This window comes from Neomonachus schauinslandi, chromosome 6, assembly GCF_002201575.2.
Source record: "Neomonachus schauinslandi chromosome 6, ASM220157v2, whole genome shotgun sequence".
Lineage (NCBI taxonomy): Eukaryota > Metazoa > Chordata > Mammalia > Carnivora > Phocidae > Neomonachus > Neomonachus schauinslandi.
In genome coordinates, this window is record NC_058408.1 from 91,777,095 (window position 1) to 91,800,364 (window position 23,270).

The 23,270-nt window shown below is 34.7% G+C and overlaps 1 protein-coding gene across 1 annotated transcript in view; it reads right to left on the reverse strand.

Moving 5' to 3' along the window:
• Positions 1 to 7,803: 7,803 nt before the first annotated feature.
• RTKN2 (rhotekin 2) overlaps positions 7,804 to 23,270 on the reverse strand; it is a 74,031-nt gene continuing 58,564 nt past the window's right edge. The window contains exons 10-12 of the mRNA XM_021699980.1: positions 15,072 to 15,237; positions 10,971 to 11,078; positions 7,804 to 9,518 (exon numbers count right to left, since the gene is read on the reverse strand). Of these exons, the coding sequence (XP_021555655.1) occupies positions 8,983 to 9,518; positions 10,971 to 11,078; positions 15,072 to 15,237 (810 nt within the window). The 3' untranslated portion in view covers positions 7,804 to 8,982. The remainder of the gene's footprint in view (positions 9,519 to 10,970; positions 11,079 to 15,071; positions 15,238 to 23,270) is intronic.

Consider the following 23,270-nt stretch of genomic DNA (forward strand, 5'->3'; position numbering starts at 1 on the left):
AATATTGTCAAATGTTCCATGGTGAACACAAATGACCCCTGGTTTGGAACCACAGTTCTAGATGTTAAAAGTTCTGTGATTTATTTTTGTAACCCCGATACTAAACAGCTTTAATACGCTGATGTATTCACTACTCTAAAAGATGGTTCTAACAATCTAGAACGTGACTTTATTCTTTCAACTTTATGTTGCTGAGGACTCTGACTTGTCCTGTCCAACCATTTCCAGGCTTCCTTCACTCCTGACTCCAATAGCCTTTCAATAAATTCCCCCACCTCCCCCGTTTTTTTCAAGGTCTGGCTCAAATACCATTTCTTCCAGTTCTCCCTGATTTCCTTAGATGGAATTTATCTTTTCTTCCCCTTCATATTTCTATTATAATGCTTTCCACAGCTTAGTAGTCTATTCAAGTTTACACATACCCAAAGCAGGTCCCTCCTGAATGCCTCCCGGGGCCAAGCATCATGTCCAGAATAGTATATGCTGGATCTTATTGTGAATGAAATGGATTTTCATTTGGGGCTCTAATACAAAGGGATATACCCAGGGACCACATCACTAGGGGAAAAGTTTGGAAGCTAGTCTGGCAAAACTTGCCCTTAATGCTTTTTTGCTATTTCACATTTATTAGAGGCTGGGAGTACAATGAGGAAGTTGAGCACTCACTTTGGATCATGAATGATGATGTTCAAATCCTGTCTCACTCCCCATGAGACTTTAGGCAAGTTACTTAATTGTTCTGTGCCTTAAATCGCTCATTTGTAATATGGTGATTGTTATGATACCACCCTGAGGGGATAAAACGAGGCAGATCAACTTGGAGCTGCTCTAGCTGAATTAGGAGAGGGAGAACCAGAGGCTACTCTCTTGGCATCACTCTCTCTGGGTCTACCTCAAAGGTTATCAACTCAGGAGCCTAGGGCTCTCTAGATTAGTTTGAGATAAATACCAACAGCCATTCCAGTGGTTTTACTGATAGGAAAGTTGAACAGATGAATAAATAGCTTGCCCAGGCAACATGGCTAGTTAATGGTAAGCGAAGGACTAGAATCCAATTCTCCCAACTCATAAACTGAATACTCTTTCCACTAACTCTGCCAACTCTATTGCTGATGTCAACTATTCCTATTTCAGTTTGTCTTATTTTCCTGAACTGGCATTCAAGGTCCTGCACGTGGTCCAACATACCCTACCTTTCCCCTATTGCCAATTTTACTTTAGCCATGACAATCTTTACCATGTTCTGTGGATTCTTACCTTAAAAATAGTCTCACTGCCTTATCTAATCCATTCTTTTCCACAACTTTCATGACTACATTCCCCCCTTAAATTTGAATGCTGTAAAATTAAACTCCTCCAGGAACCTACTGGATAAACTGATTTCTATTTTACTTATTTCTCCTAGATTTGAAAAATCTTCCTATTACGACTTGCTCTCACATTGTCCCAAGATACTCATAGTACATAATTTTGCATTGCTTAACTCATTTTAGTAGTAAAAAGATACAAGGCATTTTGCACTTGTTGAAAAATTGCTTTGTAAAAGTTCTCATGCCTCTCTCTGATCTCTTATAACACTTAAAGTTAGATGTTTGTGTTATACTGATACTCTTTTATATCGCCTATTGTTGTTTTATGTATTATCTTTTCAACTAATTTCTCAGGCACACTGGTGGTAGATAGGGATTGTTTTAAATGTCTGTGTACAGATATATTACTGTTAGATATGCAGAATGCAAATTCAAGCAGTAATTCACCTCAATATTCTCTAATATGGTTGATCCTACAAACTCTTACATGAACTTCTCAAAAATAAGTATTCTTTTTAATTTTGCAAACCCCAATGGTGCCTAACATAGGGCTCTAATATAGGGACAGTATTTGGACACATTTTTAGATATCTCTTAAAGTCCAATATTTTCACATGAAGTAAAAAAAAATGGGGTTGGGTTAAAATTCTTTTAAGAATATATGTATGTATGTGTATATATTAGCTAGATCTTCTCATTCCTTTCTTTATACATTTGTTATAATTTTATATGTCACACTATAGAGACAAGGTAAGAACTTATATGCCAGGCCCTGGGCTTTATGTTTGTTACCTGCATTATCTTAATAATCATGGCTATCGGGGCGCCTGGGTGGCTCAGTTGGTTAATAATCATGGCTATCCTATGAGGTAAATACTATTTTTACCTTAAAGATTAGAAAAACCCAAAATCCCAAATTTAGATAATGTTAAAAAAAAAAAAAGTCCCAAATTACACAGTGAGGTCGCACAGAGCTAGAACTAAATCCAGGTCTAATTCCAGAATCCACACTCCTAACTACCATGCAATATGACCCCAGGCAATTCTTCTGTGTTTGCTTAGTGCGCTACTGAGTTAATTCATATGCTTAGCACAATGCCCTACACATATTTACCCGATACTATTCCTCCATCAGCATTTTGCTGTGACAGGATTAAAAGGTCAATAAGACATGCTCCCTGTCCTTGAAAAACCTAATTTGTGATAGGTAGAATTCTAAAATGGCACCCCAAGATGTCCTGCCGTATGAATATATCATGCCCATGATATTATATGCAAAAGAGATTTTTCCAGATGTAAGTAAGGTTACTAATCAGTGGATCTTGAACTAATGAAAAGGGAAATTATCCTGGTGGGCTACATCTACTCACATAATTCCTTTAAAAGTAGTTTTCCCCAGCTGGTAGTGGATGGAAAAGTCAGACAGATTTGAATGAGGTAGATTCAACTCCTCCATGAGGGGGATTTAATTCAGCAGACTTAATGAGTTGTTGCTATCTTTGAAAAGGGGGCCGTGTGCCAAAACTGGAGCGTGACCTTCAGTTGCTGAGAGTGACCCCTGCTCAATCCACAAGCACTAGGAACTGAATTCTGCCAACACCCGAATAACAGATAAGCCTAGAAGCGGATTTTCCCCAGAGGCTCCAGATTAGAGAGCCCAGGCTGTCCGGTACCTTCAATGTCGGCCTTGTGGGATCCCAAGCTGAGAGTCCACTGAGAGCCCATGCAGAATTCTGATCTAAAGAAATGTGAGATAATAAATGTATGTTGTTTTAAGTTGATAAGTTTATGGTAATTTGTTATACAGGGGACAAATTCACAAAACTAATATGTAAGGGAACACAAAACTATAAACAAGGGCTTGGGCTGTAGAAGTAGGAATAAAACACAAAGAAAGGAGTGTAATTATCCTGGTGGAGAGGTTGAAGAGGGCATGAAGTCTTGAGGAATTTAGAGGTGCTACCATTTTGAAGAACGAATAAAATTTGCTGGCTGTGGGCTGAGGGAAGAGTGCATGAAGAAGAGAGGGAGGAGAGATATTCTAGGCAGAGAGAAGAGCATAAGAAAATGATGAGCAAGCAGAAACTTGTTGCGGCAACGTCCAAGTGCTGAGAGCAGCAAGAGAAACGCGCCCAGCAGGGCGTGGCAAGTTGGAAGGGGGCCGTGAGGCTTTCCGTCAGCTGTGGAGAGGTCTGGACTTTTATCCTGCTGGCACTGGCAGCACTTACAAAAGAGTCCTTTAAAACTAATTGAAAATATCTGGATTGAAGACTTGAGGGAGTATAGGTATGTGCCTACAATTTTATATTATATATATATAAACACATGGTTTAATGTTTGAGGTAAGTGGGTAGATAACTCTTCTTAATACTTTTTCTCCTCTTTAATATAAAACGAAAATTACCACAACTAAGTAAATTAAGATATGTTTATTAAGATGGCTAAATTCAACAAAAATGTATCTACTCACAAAAACAGAAAGAAAATGGTTTTTGAGTAAACAAACATAAAAATACAACACTCAGAAAAGTACCCATTTTCAACAAAACCATCTATTTAAAGAACACTTTTTTGAGTATAGTTGACACACAATGTTAATTAGTTTCTGGTGTACAACATAGTGATTTGACAAGTCTATAGGTTATGCTGTGCTCACCACAAGTGTGGCCACCGTCTGTCCCCATACAACACTATGGCAATTACCACTGACGATATTCTCCGTGCTGGGCCTTTTATACCCATGCCTTATTCATTCCATAACTGGAAGCCTGTATCTCCCACTCTCCTTACCCATTTTGTCCATCCCCCCTGGCCCTCTCTCCATTGGCAACCATCAGTTTGTCTTCTGTATTTACTGGTCTGATTCTGCTTTTTGTTTGAAACATTTTATTTTAATATCTTGAAACATGCTTATGACATGGCATAATTATGTATATACAAGATCTTTTCAATCTCTCCTTCGGTAGTACATTAAGAGATTACCATATCTCTGAAGGCAAACTGCTGCGATTTAAAACACAATTTTCAGTAAGATTTGGAATGATTTTGCCTAGTTTTCTAATTATCAAACATGCCAGGACTGGTATTTTTCCTATATTCAGATAAACAAAAATATTTATGTAATAAATCTCCTCAGAGCATAGGAAGCTTTTTTAAAAAAAGAAATGTTAAATATTTCTGGTCATGTTTCAGATTCAGAAGTAAAACACTGAAATAATATAATTGAGCCAGGATTGTTCATTTCTCTCCCCCTCCCCTGAGGAGCTCCATGGGAATAAATTAAGCACTGAGGGAGGTACATTAGAATAAGGAGTCTTCTTGTGGCTAACAGCAACTGAGTATCCTAGGTCCCTAATTTATTATCACAGTGACTTAAGCTCTGGGCAAATTCTGCATCAGTAACCTAAAACTAAGTTTATATCAGTGAATTTTTAAAAGAGTATACTGTAAGAAAGATTATATGTAAACATTTTAACGATTATTAGTTATAGCAAGGTCATCAAATATTAGTCATAATAATTAGCAGCAGCTTTGGGTATGTCTTTCTCTGATTGAGCTGATTTCACAACAGTTTACTTCTATCAGTCTAGCACAGAAGAGGTACCAAAAGAAAAAGCTAGCAAATGTCTTCATGAATCAGTTCCTTTAATGTATAGAAATTTTAATCACATGACATTGGCTTCCTTACCAGTCTTTAAAAAATACTTAAAAAAATACATACCCATAATAGAATACTTTTTTTTTTTTTTAGAGAGTGCCAGCAGAGTCAGGGGGAGGGGTAGAGGGAGAGGGAGAATCTCAAGCAGGCACCATGCCCAGCATGGAGCCTGATGTGGGATTCTATTCTCAGGACCTTTGCAATCATGACCAGAGCCGAAATCAGGAGTTGTACGCTTAGCCACCTGAGCCACCCAGGTGCCCCATGAATATGTTTTAATCCATATGCTTGACCTACATTTAATTAAAAAATAAAAATTACAAACAATGCCAATTATACAAGCATGTTATAAAAAATAACACCCCCTAGTGTATTTTCAAATGCAATCTTGTCTTTTAAAAATTCAAAGGTAACACCTTTTCTAGTGTTAACTAAAAATATGCATAATCCAAAATAAACTGTTTTTACATAGAACTATTATCAGCAGTGAAGCAGTTACATTAAACATGTAAACATTTAAAAATAGTGATGCCTTTGAAATGTAAGGGCACAAAGTCAACTCTCTTTACTTTATAGTTTAAGACTAACAGAACACTATACAAATGGTCATCAGTTAAAGTTTAATTACTGTTCAATAATTCATTCTTTAAAAAGACAAGGGCTTTGATAAATTCTGACCACAGGGACAGATATTTTCCCTGCCAAAGCACTATCTTCTTGTTCCTGGTAGTGTTCTGTCTGTATCTAGCACAGTTGTTCCTCATTCATGGTAACACAGGTGATTACATTCAAATGGCATTTACCATAAATTGAGCCAAACTGCCCTATAATTTCATTTTGGACTGAATTAATTAACTTCTCAGTAGGTGACTGAGGTGCTGAACACAAGCCTAAGGAAATACTTGACTGCTTAACCTACCTTATATGAATCTTCTCTAACACAAGGCAGCTTCCATTTTTAATAAACAGGACCAGAAAAATTTACTTAGTAGGATCTTAAAAGGTAAAGATAAGGCATTTATAATAAATGAAATTAGTTTTCCACATACATGCACATCCATTTAAAAGAAGTCAGGGGGCACTGCAGACAGTTAAGGAGGATTTAACCAAACTCCCCAAGAGTTGGCACACTTGATATTCTGAAAGACTGTGTTAAGGAGGATTTAACCAAACTCCCCAAGAGTTGGCACACTTGATATTCTGAAAGACTGTGTTTACCTTAGGAGGTGTGTGTTTATAATAACAAAATGCCGTCTTTGTCCTTGGAAAGATGTTTAAATAAAAAGCTCACCACTTTGTAGCAAGTAAAAATAATACTATCTTAATGCTGTTGTAAGTAATTTATGTCCCAGAGCTTGAAATGTAAATGTAATTTTCTAAGACATTATCTTCAGATCATCAGAATTATCATAATATAAAATATCTATTCTTTCTGTTTCTCTAATTATAATATTATTATCAAGATCTGACAGCTAACTCTTTGTTTTCAAGTTTATAGTCTTCATATATCAAGAAACAAATTAAAAGGACAAACAAGGAATGTGAAAAGGCAGCTCATAAAAAGCTGAAACATCTTTTATTACATGACATATTTTTATCTGTCATAAACTTCCAGTTTAGGAAATGAGAAAACAAATACTTCTTTTGATGAACTCCTTGACAAAGTGTTTAACTAAGTATTTTTAGATTTTTTTTAACTGTGGAAGGAAGGAAGGAAGGAAGGAAGGAAGGAAGGGAGTAAGAGGAAAGAAGGAAGGGAGGGAGCCCCGACTTTGTATTATACCTTTTGGGGGAAGTGAGCTAACATTTAATGAACACCACACTAAAGGAAGTGAAGCTGAAGCCTTCAGCCCGATCCCAAAGTCTCTGTAGCATACAGCTAGATGGGCCCCCAGAAATAGCCTGAGTAACTGTGGTCCTTGGTCAGGCTTCACATAAATATTTCTAGGAGGAAGGACCTCAGCCTTGTTTTCAAAGTATCCCACTGAGGGCACAACTGCTAGGTAGTTTCTCTATGAATAAATTCTCTTTCCAGTACACCTTAAATCCTTCTTGATATAATATGCATGAGGAAATTACAAGAATATAATTTGGAAGTTTTAACACTGGTTGTTATAAGGAAGGCTTCAACTAAAAAAAAAAAAAAAATGCTTAGATGCCAGTTTCAGAAACAATTTTGCCTGCAGCATCTTCTAGCTCAATAATTTAGTGGCAATGACAGTCACAAACACTGTCAGAAACAGCAGTGAGGTTCAAAAAATAAACAAAAATTCAAACAATAATATCCTGTAGATTTTTAATACGTCATTTACTGAATTGGCAACCACAACAGAATTTATGAGAGCCTCCTCGTTAGAAAAAACGAATTAATCCTACCTTTGCAGGTTTTCATGCATGTGATTGTCTCTACAATCCTCTAAGGCAGGCACATGGGGCTTCCTTCTCATCAAATACTATGTCTATCCTGGTGTCGCGGGTCACAAGAGACCTTTTGTGTCATTACTCCCTGGAGTTGCAATTCTTACTAGGAGTCCCCCGCAAACACAAAAGTAACCGGGCAGTTACATCATTCCATATAAATGAAGAAAGACTGCTATCTAAAAATAATGAAAGGCTCCATTTAAATTAATGTTACTTTTTTGTCAAGTGTTCATTTTACTTTGTAATAATGTAGTTCTGATCCAAATAGAGTTCTTGTGAGCTTTAAAAAGATCTCCAGAGATTAAACACAGGGCAGTAATTTAATTCTTATATTTTTATTTCTTGCAATGACATTTAGGGTTCAGTGTGATTTCAGATTTTTTGTGCCGTTGCTGACACCTTATGGAAACTGTTTCATTTGGAAATTCTGATTTGATTTTTAAAACTGTTCAGCTCTTGTTTACAAGAAATATTATTATTTAAAAAATGGATTTTTGTTCCTTTAAGGTATTCATCCTCTTGCTATTAATTCCTCACTTGATTTCATAATCCTGTTTGGGTCACTATGATTAGTTGCTATGGAAATTACCTCCTATGGAAATGATTCCAATGTCATTGTTGTAAGAATATGACTTTTAATGAATAATATCAATCGCAGACATCAACCCTTACTAGAAAAAGGAAATTTAATTAAAATGTTTTAAAAGGATTCATTCTGAAAATTATTATCATGGCCAACTTTTCTGATATTTTTGAATCGGCCATCTGCTTTTTAAATAAGTATTAAATGAACTTTAAATGTTAATCAGCTACTCACTTCCCCAAATTCCAATGTCACAATTGAAATTAGCACCATGCATAGAAAAATGGAAATAAAAGAACATTTCATTTACCTTTTCTCTAAACTAATAAATGTTATGCTTCACTTATGAGAGTTGATGTCAACAGGATTTCAGGGCTCATCAAGGAAACAACTCTGAATAACACATTATAAATTCCCTTTAAAGATGAAGGATTTAATATTCCAAAATTCATCTCAGGAATTTGAAAGGTCAGTGAGTTAACTAGTGAGTTAAACAACAGATGAGAGCCAGTGAACCATTAGATGAGAATTCCAGAATGCTAAGAAGAAATTTTCTTGGGTGGATTCTATAATTTGTGGTTTGTATAAAACTTTTGAAACATTCCATTACTATTAAAATTCTCACAATGAGAATATGGCTCATATTTAACACATTTTAAATTACTAGACAGTCTCTCCCCAAAGAAATTTTAATGCCTTCTTCTGCCTAGTGCTTGCTCACTGCTGGCACTAATTTAGGAATAAATTAACCCTTCCAACAAGTAGGATATTGTCTAGAAACTGCCTTTTGCACTCTACCAGGGAAATCACTTATATTCTGAAGATCAGAAGTAAAAGAGAAATCCATTTCTTCATTATAAAGCATTTTTAATACCTAATAGCTTATTAATTATTGATGTAAATCACTATCATATTTACCAACATAATTACATATTACCATATCTCTAGTGCTTCTGAATTAAGCCTAACAGTTACAGATTTTGTTAAATGCTTTATACATTAAGGGTCTTCTATACTTGTGCCTGCAACCATGATCTAGGGTCCAAAATGTCTTTGATAGATTTCTGCCTTGGAGCTGGCACTGGCTTGGCTTCAAAATTGGTTTTAGTGTCTATGTGTTCACCATCATTTAAATGATTTTTCCTGGCAGGAAGAAGTTTTCGAGGAGCAGCCATCGGTTTCTGTAAGTGATGCATTAGGGTTGATAATTTGGTATCCAAAGGCGAGGTCCAAGACACACTTGTTTTCTCCCAGTTGTCCTTAACCAATTGATCTGTGTTGCTCTGGGTTTTTAAGCTGAATGGAGCTTTATCAGAAGGAGGAAGGGGAGCGCGTCTTTTTTTCCCTTTCCCATCATGTAACTGCTTGCTTGAAGGAGATAATACCTTTTTCTGGATAACCACTTGATGATTACCATCAAAGAGGCTGGCCCAAAGAGGTGGTGAGGATTCTTCATGCTGACTAGTAAGAAACTGTCCATTTGTCTCTTCAAGTTTTTTTTGTATTGCATCAGTTAAACTTTCAAGTTTTACAGGTGAATCAATGCCTGTAATAATTTTGAGAAAAAATACATGGGGGAAAATTCAAAAGCTGTGTACATTTTGAGTTATTGTTTTCTAAACCAGTATCTGTAAGTCATCAAAAACACATTGGATAAGCAAGTGGTTTTGGTTTAAAAATAACCCTACCAACAGAACCAAAAAATAAGATCGTTCACTATGCACTGCACACACACACACACACACACAAATATATTCCAAATATTAAATGAGTAAAAGCCAGTTTTCAAAGGAGCAGAGTTACATCAGATTTTTCAATCCTATCGATTAAATATTTATTAAATAACTTTTCTTGGATTTAAAATCTATTCTGGGGGCGCCTGGGTGGCTCAGTCGTTAAGCGTCTGCCTTCGGCTCAGGTCATGATCCTAGGGTCTTGGGATCGAGCCCCGCGTCGGGCTCCCTGCTCTGCGGGAAGCCTGCTTCTCCCTCTCCCACTCCCCCTGCTTGTGTTCCCTCTCTCGCTGTGTCTCTCTGTCAAATAAAGAAATAAAATTTAAATAAATAAATAAATAAATAAAATAAAATCTATTCTGACTTCTAGGTAAGAGTGGATTCCCTTTTTATAAAAGCCTGATATGTAAACTTGGACAAGGGTAACTGGATTAGCATCCTTTCCTGTAGACTAGCAAAGTCTCTGTTAATAGGGGAAAATTCCAAAACCAGAAACCCAAGGAAACAGAGTGAAGCCCTCATACCAGTTTGGTGATAAGGATGCTGGATGAATTTTTCCTTGGGAGAAAATAAAAGAACAGAGATAAATGTCTATGAAATGAATTACTGGTATTAAATGAATCACTGGTTGTATCATTTTTAATCTAACATTTTAAAGTGTGTATAAAGTACATGTTGTGGCAAAATAAAATAGAATTTAGTGTTGACCTGTGTTTGTTCACAGCACTGTTCACTCAGGCAATCCCACAGAGAAATAAATACCCTTCAAAGTGTGGGAAAATGGAATATTCATGAGTCTAGAAATTTAAAATTTTCCAAAGTATTAAACTTAACCAGTTTTCTGACCAGAGATGAAAGCCTCCATTTATTAACACTCATTTATCAACATTCTTTAAAACAAATTTAATAAAATACAGAAAAAATTACAGAACATGATTATATTTTAGAATCTGCAAGTTTACATTTTCAGAATTTTCATCAGCTACTCAGCTAATATTTATTTTCAGTGCACCCTTATTCATTTTGAAGCCTTAACGTTTTGTTTGATCTGAAGCATTCAAACTATGAAAAATGTGTATTCATTAATTTTGTATTAATTCATCTATTAAACATGAGTTCCTTAGTCTATAATCATAGTCTTTTTTCATTCATTTTGACTGTGCCCTGAAAATTTTAGCATTTTAATGTCAATAGAATAAGCTGCTTGAGTATGGACAATGTTGTTTTTGTTACCCTGCAGCTTAGAAAAGACAAACCCCACTTACTCATATCATGGTAGACTGAGGTCGCCTCTTTTGTCAAGAACAAAGGTGGTTTCCGTGGTGACATAATCTCAATTTTCATAAGTTCTTCACAACAATGCTTCCATTGGCCTAAGAAAGACAGAAAAAGGCAGGCTAGTTTAAAACATAAATGTGAAGACATATACTTCATTTTCAATAGATATCAACATATTTTTTGCTGTGAAAAGAGTGAATTTATAAAGCATTGCCTTAAGGAAGCCACAAAAACCTAGTACTACCTATAATTTTAAAGTCCAAGTCTAAGCATAAGAGTAATCTATTTGGAAAATAAAGTTCTGTGCACAGATATAAGAAGCTAAGATCTCTAGGCTATTAAATACTATACTATTTCACTAAATGGTCCAGTAAATGAAATTTCTCTTCATGGCAAAAATTTGTACAAGTTCTCCTCTTTTAAATATTAAATAAAAATATCCAGTACTTAAGACAGTTGAAAGGTAAAAATCAACTGAAATAGAGTTATCTAGAAGGAAACAGTGCTTCTCAAAAATGGTGTTACCTTTGAAAATTCTAATTAAGAAATAATAATTGTTTATTTAACAATTATTTCTTCAAATGATTATGCTTTTCAAAATTCGTATAACTAGAAAAATGCTGCATTTTCATTCAAGTAAAAGGTATATAAGAGCCTATTACACATCAGTCAAAATTCTAACTGAGTCTAATTTATTTTAAGAAGGACACTTTAATTAAAGCCATTAGTCATTTGGAATTAAAAAAATACTCTTAAATAAGTTGTTTTGATTTTTAAGTTAAAATTTGAGAGTGTGGACAACATTAATTTTTCTTTTAATTATGTTTTACTATTTTCATCTTAAAATGCTTAGGCTTTTTTCTTCTGAATGGATATAAAAACTTTAACCTTTCCATGTTTATTGTGCGCCTGCATGCTGGATAACAACTGTGCCAGAGACTATGTGCCTCTATATCCATGTTATAAAAGTAGGTATTGCACCTCACTATTCTTATACTCTATCTTACATCTGTAGAAAAGTAAATTTAATACACATGTGCCTTTTTGGAATGATTTATAATCTATATTTCTCTTCCTTTTATTATATTCTCAGTCTCCATAATCAATATACAATTTAGTTATTTTCCATAGCTTAAAAATAAAAGACATTTCATGTTTGGTCAAGTTATCTATTCATTTTTGTTGTTTTAAATCTAATATACAGCCATGGTTATATGGTAATATGCATAAATTTTAAATCCATCACCTTAAATAGCTAAGAAACATAAAAAACCTTTTAGTATGTTTTATTACAATGCTAAGTATAGAATATGGTAAAAATTTCAAAATAGCCCACGTAGCATCTCATAAAGGGAATGAAATCTTGAGTTTGAGGCTTCAAAGGTTGCTCTGCAGAATTTAAATCTAGTAGGATCTGAGATCTGATAACTTATTCCTCCCCTCCACTTCCTTTTTTTAGATAAATATATAAAAGCCAGCTTTTCCTTCTTGGGGGCAGAAAAAAAATAAGGTCTTATCTAATAGAAAAATAATGAAATACTTTGAACTGGCAAACATTTCTCCATCAAATCTTAGGCAAATTATGAAGTATAGTATTTTCTCTACATTGATAGATGAAAGCTTTGCATTGTTAAACTGGTAGCAGAATACTAATCATGTTGAAGACTGGAATATAAAGCCATATTATCCCATGCATTACTGAAGTCAGAGTCATGTGGTATGTTCACTGATCAATTTTACAATGGAAACATTTATTTTATCAGTGAATAAATTAGTATGCGCTGTTATACCTGACACCAACATGCTAATGTAAAAATAAAGGCCCCGTATGAAATATTAAATGGCTATGTTGTGTTCACATAAAATCTGTACACTGAAGATGTTTACCACAATAATATTTGCTATAACATTCCCAGTCAAAATGATCTGTTATGCTAAGCTGCTTATGTAACTCAATATTTATATTATTAAATACTTGGAAAAAATGTATCTTTGAGCCACCATTCCTAGCTCTACCCCTTTTGATCAACCAAAACAAGTGTCATTCCTCTTTTACATGTTCGTTAGCTCTCAAATATTAAAAATTAGCTATGACATCCCCCTTGCCTCCAACCTCCACCCTTCAGGTTGTTCTTCGCCAGGCTAAACAGACCTAGTACCATTAATGTTTTTTCTTGGTTTTTAATTTTCTCATTCTCCTGATTTTCTACTCTTAATCAGAGTCAAGTAATTGAAATTTGTTCTAAATATTAAATTACTCTGAGTTTATTCTGCCCTAAATATCTATCCTCTACTTTGTTCTACACATCAGATTTCACCTAAGATCACAAGAGGCTACACTTAAACTTACCACTTAAAACTCAATCTTTAGGATAGTATAAACATTTCCATCTTTGCTTCATATCTTCATTCATGAATTCTAAAGTGCAAATCTAATAGAATTTATACTTTAAAGATTGGCAGATTTTATCCACAAATCATTAAATACTAAAGAATATGTAAGAACCTACTTGTCATCCCTTCCTTATTTTGGCAGTAATATCATGAGATTTGTATCCCTCCAACTCCCCCATTTTAGCATGATAAATTATTTTACCTAATCTGGCAAATAAAAACATAAAACCGTCTAGTAGCAGTTGATATCCAGACCATAATATTCTGCATTTTTACCTCCTTTCACCCCTCGTTCCTGTTTTTATACACATAAAAAGTGTAAAATAGCAGAATCACTTCTAAAAATAATATAGTCTTTGTAAGACAGACTCTCTAGAGCAGAGCATTTAGGAAAGCAGTTAAAATTTCAGATGTGATCAGCAAACGAAAGGAAGTTGTTGTCTTTTAAGTTACACATCTAAGATCAGCTGAAATTAAAAAAAAAAAAATGTAGTGCATGCTGATAAGCATGGAACAAATATTTAAACATCTATTCAGTGCCTAGGGGTAGTGCTTAAGGGAAACAAGTCCTAAAGAATTCCAGAAGGCTATGGAGGGAGTCCTCTGGTTTCCCGCAGTAAACCAGCAATCTCTTCAGGCCTCAATTTTCTCAACTTTAGAGCAGAGGGAAATCATTTCTGCCTTGCTGGGCTGTTGTGAGAAAAAAATGAAGCCATGTGGTATGTGGAAGGTAATCAATAAATTTAGTTCCCTTCTTTGCCCCCACCCCAAACATAACTATAATACTTGACCAGGCCATGGATCACAGTAGGCTTATAAAAATTAATCTTAGGACAGCAGGTATTAACTCTTTTATAAAGTTCCCCAAAACAGATCTTAAGAAGTCCTAAAATTTCTGTAGGATTATTTCTAGGAGTTGCAGAAACAACTTTGTATCATTTGGAAATGGCTCTCTTTTGTAATTCTGTAAGAAAAGCATTCTAAAGACATAAAATACCAGTTGAATCTAATGGTAGGCTTAGTTTGACTAGAAATAGCCATTATCAATAGTCTACATTTTCAATATATGACTTCAATATTTTCTTGTTGATAAAATTCCTCCTTAAATTGAGATATTAGGACCTCACATATTTTACATAGTAGAACTCTATTATTATATTACTATCACATTGTTTTTATAATCATGGGCTGTATTATTGAAACTGAAAAACCATATGTATGGTTTAAAAGAAATCTTTGGGTGATGTCCAAGATGATATAACAAATCTGGAATTAACAGAAGGTTACATGAATCTCTTGAGCATTTCAAATTTTAGGATCATCACTAACCTAGACAAGTTTTTTACTACTCAAATAGCTTCTTATCCCTTTGATCAAACACACTGCCTTAACTAGTTAAAACCCAATATTTTGAAAAAATGTGGTCTAATTATTTTAGGGACCAGAGAAACTTAAAAATAATAGGTAGGGATACGAGGAATTCAAAGGTATAATAAACTATAGTAAATCAGGCACTGGGGAAAGGTTGAGAGAAAAAGGCATCAATGCATTAATGATATATATTATCATTTTACTCAAGAGCATAAAAAAATCTTGATACAAACCATAAGATTATAATTTTAATATTTACATTGCTTTGTGCATCCTTTCATGCTTCATGAATACATTACTAGCAAATCCAAACATCAACTTACTAAGATCAAAGAAATGTTGCCAGAAGGCTTCCATCCATTTCTGAAGATCTTCTCTATTGTCCACTGCAAAAATATGAGTTACAGCCTGTCCGGCAACAGGGTTGATGACAGAGAAATTATGAATTTTTTTCTTGGCATCCTTATCCATTGCCCGAATTCTGGTTTCCTAAAAATTAAGACAAAATTGGTGTTTTACAGGAGAGTATTTTTGTATGATCAAATAAATGTTTTACTGCTTAGCTACCATACTTACACCAGATGCAATTATAAATCTTATTACTGATCATTAAAAATATGTAATTTTGAGAACTTTCAATATTCAGACTCAAATCGATAAAAAATGCTTTGTATGAAAAATACTGAGTAATGTTTCAAAGTATGCTACGTAGCGAACTTACTTTAAATTACATGAGATTAAAACATAACCTGTTTTGATCTGTTTAAGTAGGAGTTTGCTGTCTTTTATATACATCTTAAAATTTGCAATAAAACAAGTACAGCATGTCATAACTGTAATGTGAATTATGTTAACTACATTTCCAACAGTAATAAAATAAAAGAATCTGTAAAGTATGTTTGTTATTCTAATATTCAGGCATTAGATACAGTGTTATCACTTAAAGCAGTAAAACCATAACTTAGTGTTTACTGCAGCAAAGCAGTTAGGTTTTCTCCATTAACATTTATTTCATATGTACCATTCATTTACAAAGCTCATAGCTAAAGATCCACGAAGTACTATAACCTTCATGATAGTAACAATTATTTTTTTAAACGCTGAATGCACCGATCTACACAAAGGCAATGGTTTCATTCATGTTGGTAGTTTAAACTTTTTCTGCATGGTACTAGGTATGACAGTGTGGTGCTTATTGTATCTACATGTAGAAAAGTCTTGTTCCCAAGTCATTCAAGCACCACCACACCTCATGACAAACTAGCATCTACATGCAGTTTCCAAGGAGTTTTGGGGAAAGACATCTGGAATACAACTATCTATTTATGCAACAATAGGGATTTGGCTGCTTGGATAATGACTGATGTTATTCTAGAGCAGTGTTGCCCATTAGAAATATGTGAGCCACATATATAATTTAAGAGTCTCTAGTAACCACATTAAGAAGGTAAAATGAAACTGGTGAAAATCATTATGTATTAATTATTACATTATTTTAAAATCATGTTTTTATGTAACCAACACATCCCAAATATTTTAACATGTGAGCAAAAAACATTTTTTGAGGTATTTTACACTCTTTTTCATACTAAGTCTCCAAAATCCGGTCTCTATTTGAAACTTACAGCACATCTCCATTTGGACCAGGCACATTTTAGGTGCTTAACAGCCACTGGTGGCTAGTGGCTCCTGCACCGGGTTGAACAGCTCTAGACTCCTATGTGTAAACCTACTGTAGTGTGTGTAGAAGAGTAGTTAACTGGCAGTTACAAAAGCTGATTAGGAGTGAGAAGAAATTCCTCACTTCTTTCAGTATTGAGTGAAGAGAGATTGTATGTATAGTCATACCCCAAAACCAACATACACATATAACGATTTCTATGTGGACTTACAGAAGTAGCAAAGAGTTACAAAGAAACGCTGTACGTTCCCTGAAGAATGGGTAACTATGGGCAGGTGAACACCATATACACCAGCTCCCCCTCATCCTCAGTTTGTGGCTTTCTGCAGTTTCAGTTGCCTCCAGTCAACTGCAGTCCAGAAGCAGATGATCCTCCTTCTGACATATGGTCCCCAGGTCAGTAGTAGCCTAACGCTACGTCACAGCGCCTACGTCATTCACCTCACTTTGTCTCATCACTCAGGCATTTTACCATCTCCCATCATCACAAGAAGTGTGAGTACAGTACAACAAGGTATTCTGAGAGAAAGACCACATTCACATAACCTTTATTATGTATATTGTTAGAATTATTCTATTCTACTATTAGTTACTGTTGTTAATATCTTACTATGCCCAATTGATAAGTTAAACTTTATCAGAACTATGTATGTATAGGAAAAAACAGCATAGCACAGGTTCAGTACTATCCACAGTATCAGGCCCCCACTAGGGGTCTTGGAACATATCCCCTGCAGATAGGAAGGGACTACTGTATACTACAGAAGTTCTTTCCTGAAAGAAGGAATTCTTATTCAAGAATCACATGAGAAAAAAAATGTATGCTGCATGAAGTAGCAACATAACTTTGAAAGTTTTGAGCATCACAAAAGGTGAGGATTGCTAACCATCTTAGAGACAGTCTATCCTGTCAATTTTAAAATGTAGGAATGTGAATGTCTTCAGAGGGTTATAATGCACTTATGGTCAACATTGTAATTTAAAAGAACAGGGTCTTTTTACATTCCTATGCCATGGTAATTTGTGAATTAACTCTTTTAAGTAATTATTTATACAATATAAAAACAAAATGGTGCCCTAAATGGCATCCTTGGAGGCTGAAAATGCATATAATCCATGTCTTTAAATAGAAAGCTTATTATCACTAGCAGAGAATGACTTAAGCTCTAGGAAGAATCTTTAATATGCTCTCAATAAGATTTATTGAAGGCTGACTCAGTGGGAGAGGAGGGCAAGAGAACCCTCCTTGCTGTTAGTATTAAAAACAAACAAACAATGAAATATGAAGTATGCCTGTTGTTGAAAGTGTGCTTCCCTCCATCCAAATCTATCTTTTTTTTTTTTAAAGATTTTATTTATTTATTTGAGAGAGAGAGAATGAGAGACAGAGAGCATGAGAGGGAGGAGGGTCAGAGGGAGAAGCAGACCCCCCCGCTGAGCGGGGAGCCTGATGTGGGACTCGATCCTGGGACTCCAGGATCATGACCTGAGCCGAAGGCAGTCGCTTAACCAACTGAGCCACCCAGGCGCCCCATCCAAATCTATCTTAATACAAATTTCTGACTACCTTTTGTATATAGGATTAAAATGGATTCAACTTTTAAATAAGGAAAGTGTGATTTTTACAGATGAATATGTACATTTTTAATAACACCAAGATATCATTTCAAATGAAAATAGCTATGTAGAAAATCTGATGAACTGGATCATTTATATCCTTCTAAGAGAATATAATGCAATAATATAAAAATACTATACATTATACACTCCATTAACTCTGAGAACCATAAATACCACTAAATTTTTAAAACATGAGAAGCTATTAAAAGGTGCAAATGAAACACAAAATAGACCATTTGAATTAACTTACTATATTTTATCACCCAAAATAATTTAACTAATGGGAATTTTTTCAACCAAAAAACTCCATGTCAAAGAAAAAGTCATTAAACAAATAAAGTTTCTGATAATATCAGAAAGTCTATGCAAGTTGTTTTTCATTGTGGACAAAGTATCAATAAGAGTGCTTAAAACTGCACTTCTCAAACGAAGAATGAATTAGAAAACTCAAGGTGTGTTTTAGGGTATGAAAGCAAGAACCTTGGGTATTTTCGCTTCCCCTACTTCAGCCGCCTAAAATATTGTCTGTCACTCACTGTATTTGAAATATTTTTGAAGAATAAGTGAATGAGATAGGAGAACAACTCAGATAATGACAGTTGTAGGTTGACAGACTCCAATCCCAGAGATGATCCTAATCCTACTCTTTATAGATGAGGACACTGATGTTCCGAAATCAGTTTTCTATCCAAAGTCAGAGTTTTCTGCCCAAACCATTTAGTTGATTTGGGAGGGGTTTTTTTTTGTTTTTGTTTTTGTTTTTTAAGATTTCATTTATTTATTTGAGAAAGAGAGAGAGAGAGAGATCACAATTGGGGGGTGGGGCAGAGGGAGAGGGAGAAGCAGGCTCCTGGCTGAACAGGTAGCCTGATACGGGGCTTGATCCCAGGACCCTGGGATCATGACGTGAGCCGAAGGCAGAAGCTTAACCAACTGAGCCACCCAGGCGCCCCTGATTTGGGAGGTTTTACAGTCAACTTTTATTGCTTTGTGGATAGATTTGAGACTATTCACTGTGAAATTTTAATCCTTGGCTGGATCTACTTTGTCAGTCAGCACATACCGAACTGCAACCTTCCACTGCGTGAGATGGTGGGTACTCAGAGAAGGCCAAGTGAAGTCAATAAAAATATAACCTGAGAAGTCAATTTTGTAACAAAATACAGTTAACTCTGAAATCAAAGGAAAGTTTCTTTCAGGTTGTTCATTATTTTGAATTAAGACTGTACTTCAACCTCTCAATTTCTGTGATAATGGAAAATTCCTAAGTCAGGACTAGATTTATGAACTGTTTCCTACCTTACTTTTTGACTATATGATCTTTAAAAGGCTACTATGTACCCAGATTATGGTTTCTAAATACTCTTTCCTGCTAAAAGGAATCAGATCTCTTTACAGAGATGCCTGATTCTCACCCTGGGCCAGGAAATGTATAGGATAATCCCAGAACATGTTCTCCTACCAGAAATCAAAGATTACTAGGGTTGTATCAAAAGGACTCAGGAGCCAAATTGAAGAGACTTCCAGTAGCCAAAGACGGGACCATCTGATGTCAATAACAATGGTAATGGATTGATGCAGGAAATGTCTTTAAATCTATAAATTCATAATGATATTTAAAAATGAACTCATTTGTCACTTTTTAAGGATTCTAAGGGAACTACCTCACTATTTTGGTAACTAGTTAAAGTCTTTATTCTGTCTTCCCTATAAGAATTGTACCTCAACCAAATAGCTGATAAAGTAGAAGTTTCCCAGCTAATAAATAAAGAATATTAAAATATCACCAGTTTGCAATCCCTAATGAAATAAAGGATCTAAGCAATGCTCATCTGTGGATGTTAATATGAATAGAAGACTCAGACATATTAAATGCCTCCCAATATGGGATGCCTGGGTGGTTTAATTGGTTAAGCCTCAGACTCTTGGTGTCAGCTCAGGTCATGATCTTGTGGTGGTGAGATCAAGCCCCACGTCAGCCTCCACACTCAGTGCGGAGTCTGCTTCAGATTCTCTCTCCCTCCTCCAACTCATGCCCTCTCTCTCTTAAAAAAAAAAAAAAATCTTTAAATGGCTCCCAATAAAAGTACAAAATATTTCCTAAGACATATTGTTACTAACCAACCAACCAACCTAAATCTGAGTCAAAAATAGAAGGGAAAAGGAAAAAGACAACTCAAAGATGCAAGCAACAAAATCCAGACTATGGAAAAACTCTGTAGGATAAATGACCCAATTTCTTCAATAAATTGTGTGTGTGAGAGTGTGTGGATGTGTATATGTGTGTCTGTGTGAGAGAGAGAGTGCTAGAGCATTCCAACAGATTTAGAGATTTAAATGACCAAATCAATTAACTGCAATATATAACCCTATTTCAAAATCCTGATTCAAAAACGAATTTAAAAATTACAAGACTGGGAAATTTGAACACTGAAATTTTGATGATAGATTGACTATATATATGACTATATATTTTTCTAAAGTATGATAATTGTTATATTTACAAGTTAAATCATACAGTCTCCAAGATTTGCTTCAAAATAATTCTATGGTGGGGGCAATGTGTGAAGGCAGAGATAATTCTACCTTTCTCTTTATAGATTATCTTTAAATTTTTCCCCTCAAAAATTGAAAATAAAATACAAGTACAAAAAACTAAGTGCCTCCTTTCCTACCTATAACACAGAGATAACATTATTTCACTCACAGCTTCCTCATAAACATGTTGTAAGAATAAATGAGTTCTTTGAAAGGTGTTTGGTCTAAAGTCTTGTTAATCAGGAACAAAAACAAAATGTTGCCGGTCAAAAACAACCTTTAGACCTTATATATACTCTAATGACAAAGAAAGTATACCTTCACAATATGCAGCAAGGAATGCTTGAAATATGTAAACCATAACCATAAATTAAACCAAGCATTAGGAAGGATTAGTATTAGTGTGATATAATTATTTTCAATTTATGCCAATTAAATCAGATGTAAATTCCTAAAGGAAGAGGTTTGTTTAAATAATTATTTTTGCTATATTTAATAAAGGACAATCTAAATCATTGGTAGCATTGAGACATTAAAGGACTAACATAATCAGAAAAAAAATCCCATGTGCTTCATAATAATCTGCTTGCTAGGGTCCATGACAAACATAATGGTTAAAAGCAATTTCAAGACAATTTAACAAAGGCCTATAACACCAAGTAGTGATACTGATTTGTTTAGTACAACTTTTATTATTCATTAAATTGAAGTGATATATAGTATTTAAATCAAGAAAAGACTTTTGATCACAAAGACCCACACCACTTTTCCATCCCACTCCCCACCCCACTGGCAATGAATAAAACTTTGGCTAATAAAATGTTTTCTGCAATGTATAGAGGATTCAGTGGCTCTGTTAAGTACCCCTGATTGGGAATGTCTTGCTCAAGAACATTAACAGGGAAGTTTTTTGAAGTTGAAGCAATCACTTTGAAGTAAACCATCCTTTCAAATTTGGATTGAAAAGAGGAGGGGAATAGCTTAGGCTTTTCTTTCCTTCATGTGACTCTTTCCACAGATGGCTCTCTATGAAAATTAATAAACTGACTTAGCTTTATAGGAAATGCCATTTAGAAGAACAAAAATTATGGTTAGAGAACAGATCCTGTGATCAAAATAACAGAACTATTATTTATACATACCTTAGCAACTGCAAAATTTATGTTTTTACATAAAGTGGCATTAAACAAAATTATTATTTTCTAAATCATGAGAGAAGAAGAAAGACAACCAAAAGAAAAGAACTCTGATTTGTATTTAATACTTCACATTATTAAGCATAAAAAGATCTTAGAGACCCAGCATTGAAAATATACTAAAACTGAAACAAAAGCACTATTCTTTAAAAGTTTTATTTGGTGCTTACCTGCTCCAATACCAAGTTGGCATTTATCAAAGATCTTGTTTATTTGAGAATATACTAATATCATGTGTCCCTTAGAATATTTCCAAAGTAAGCCAAACAATGAAAACATCTACCTTATATTTAAAAATCAAGTAATTTAAAACACTGAATAAATAAAACTCTATCAGTTTATCATTGATACGGGGAGAACACAATAGACACAACACGCATTTGCTTCTTCTGGAGGGAGGAGCACTGCTCCAGTACAGCCTGTCAATATCAGTACAAGACCAGTAGGTAATACCAACTCCTTACTCTGAAAACTGGTCGTTAAAACAGTAAGCTTTCATCCTGTCTTTTCAGGAGTGACTGGGATTCATTCATTCCTACTTGACGAGAAGAAGTCCTTCTTTACAAAAGAATGCCAGCTAATCCACGTAGAATGAGGGATATTATGAGAACAACACATGCAGTCTCCGGTGTAATAACCAATTCAGACAAGGGCAATAAGGTCATAAAACCATTATGTGAAAGACTATTGGACGACAAAGATATTCACAGTTGCAAACTATCACCTCACTGACTACTTGCTAATAGTAAAGAGGAAAACTTACCTTTATGCTGAAGAGAGCTAGTGGTCACCACCTTAACCAAGTCATTAAACGTGACATTGCCAATAATGAGACAACCTGACATCATGTGCCTCTGAACAGAATGCCCTATAAAGTATTTGTCATTATGCATGAAACATGGTGGTGAATGATGTTTAAGAGTGAATCTAATCAAGCCTCTAGACCTAATTTACAGTTTAGTAGAATGCATAAACCTTGAACATTCCTAGATTGAAAGCAAAAGCTAAAAGGATGTCTTAGGGAAAATGGGGAAATGGTGAATATGGACCGGATTATTAGATGATATAAGAGAATTACTGTTCATTTGGTTAGCTGTGATAATGGTATTGTAATTTCATTCACACACACGCACACTTTTGTTTTAGAGTTTCCTATTTTTAAGAGTTGCACGTTGAAGTATTCGGGGATGAAGTGTCAATGTTGGAGACTTATGTTCAAACGGGTCAGCAAAAAATATAGATTAAGAGGCTTTACAGACTCACAGCTATAAGATAAATAAGGTCTGAAAGTGACTACAGTTGATGACACTACTGTATAATTGAAATTTATGAAGAGAGTAGAACTTAAATGTTCTCACAAAAAAGCTTAAAAAACCTATAATCCAATAATGATTGTAGTAATGATTACACAACTGTATATTATCTGTCAAAATTATCAAATTGTACACTTACAATTGGTGAATTTTATTTTATGTAAGCTATACCGT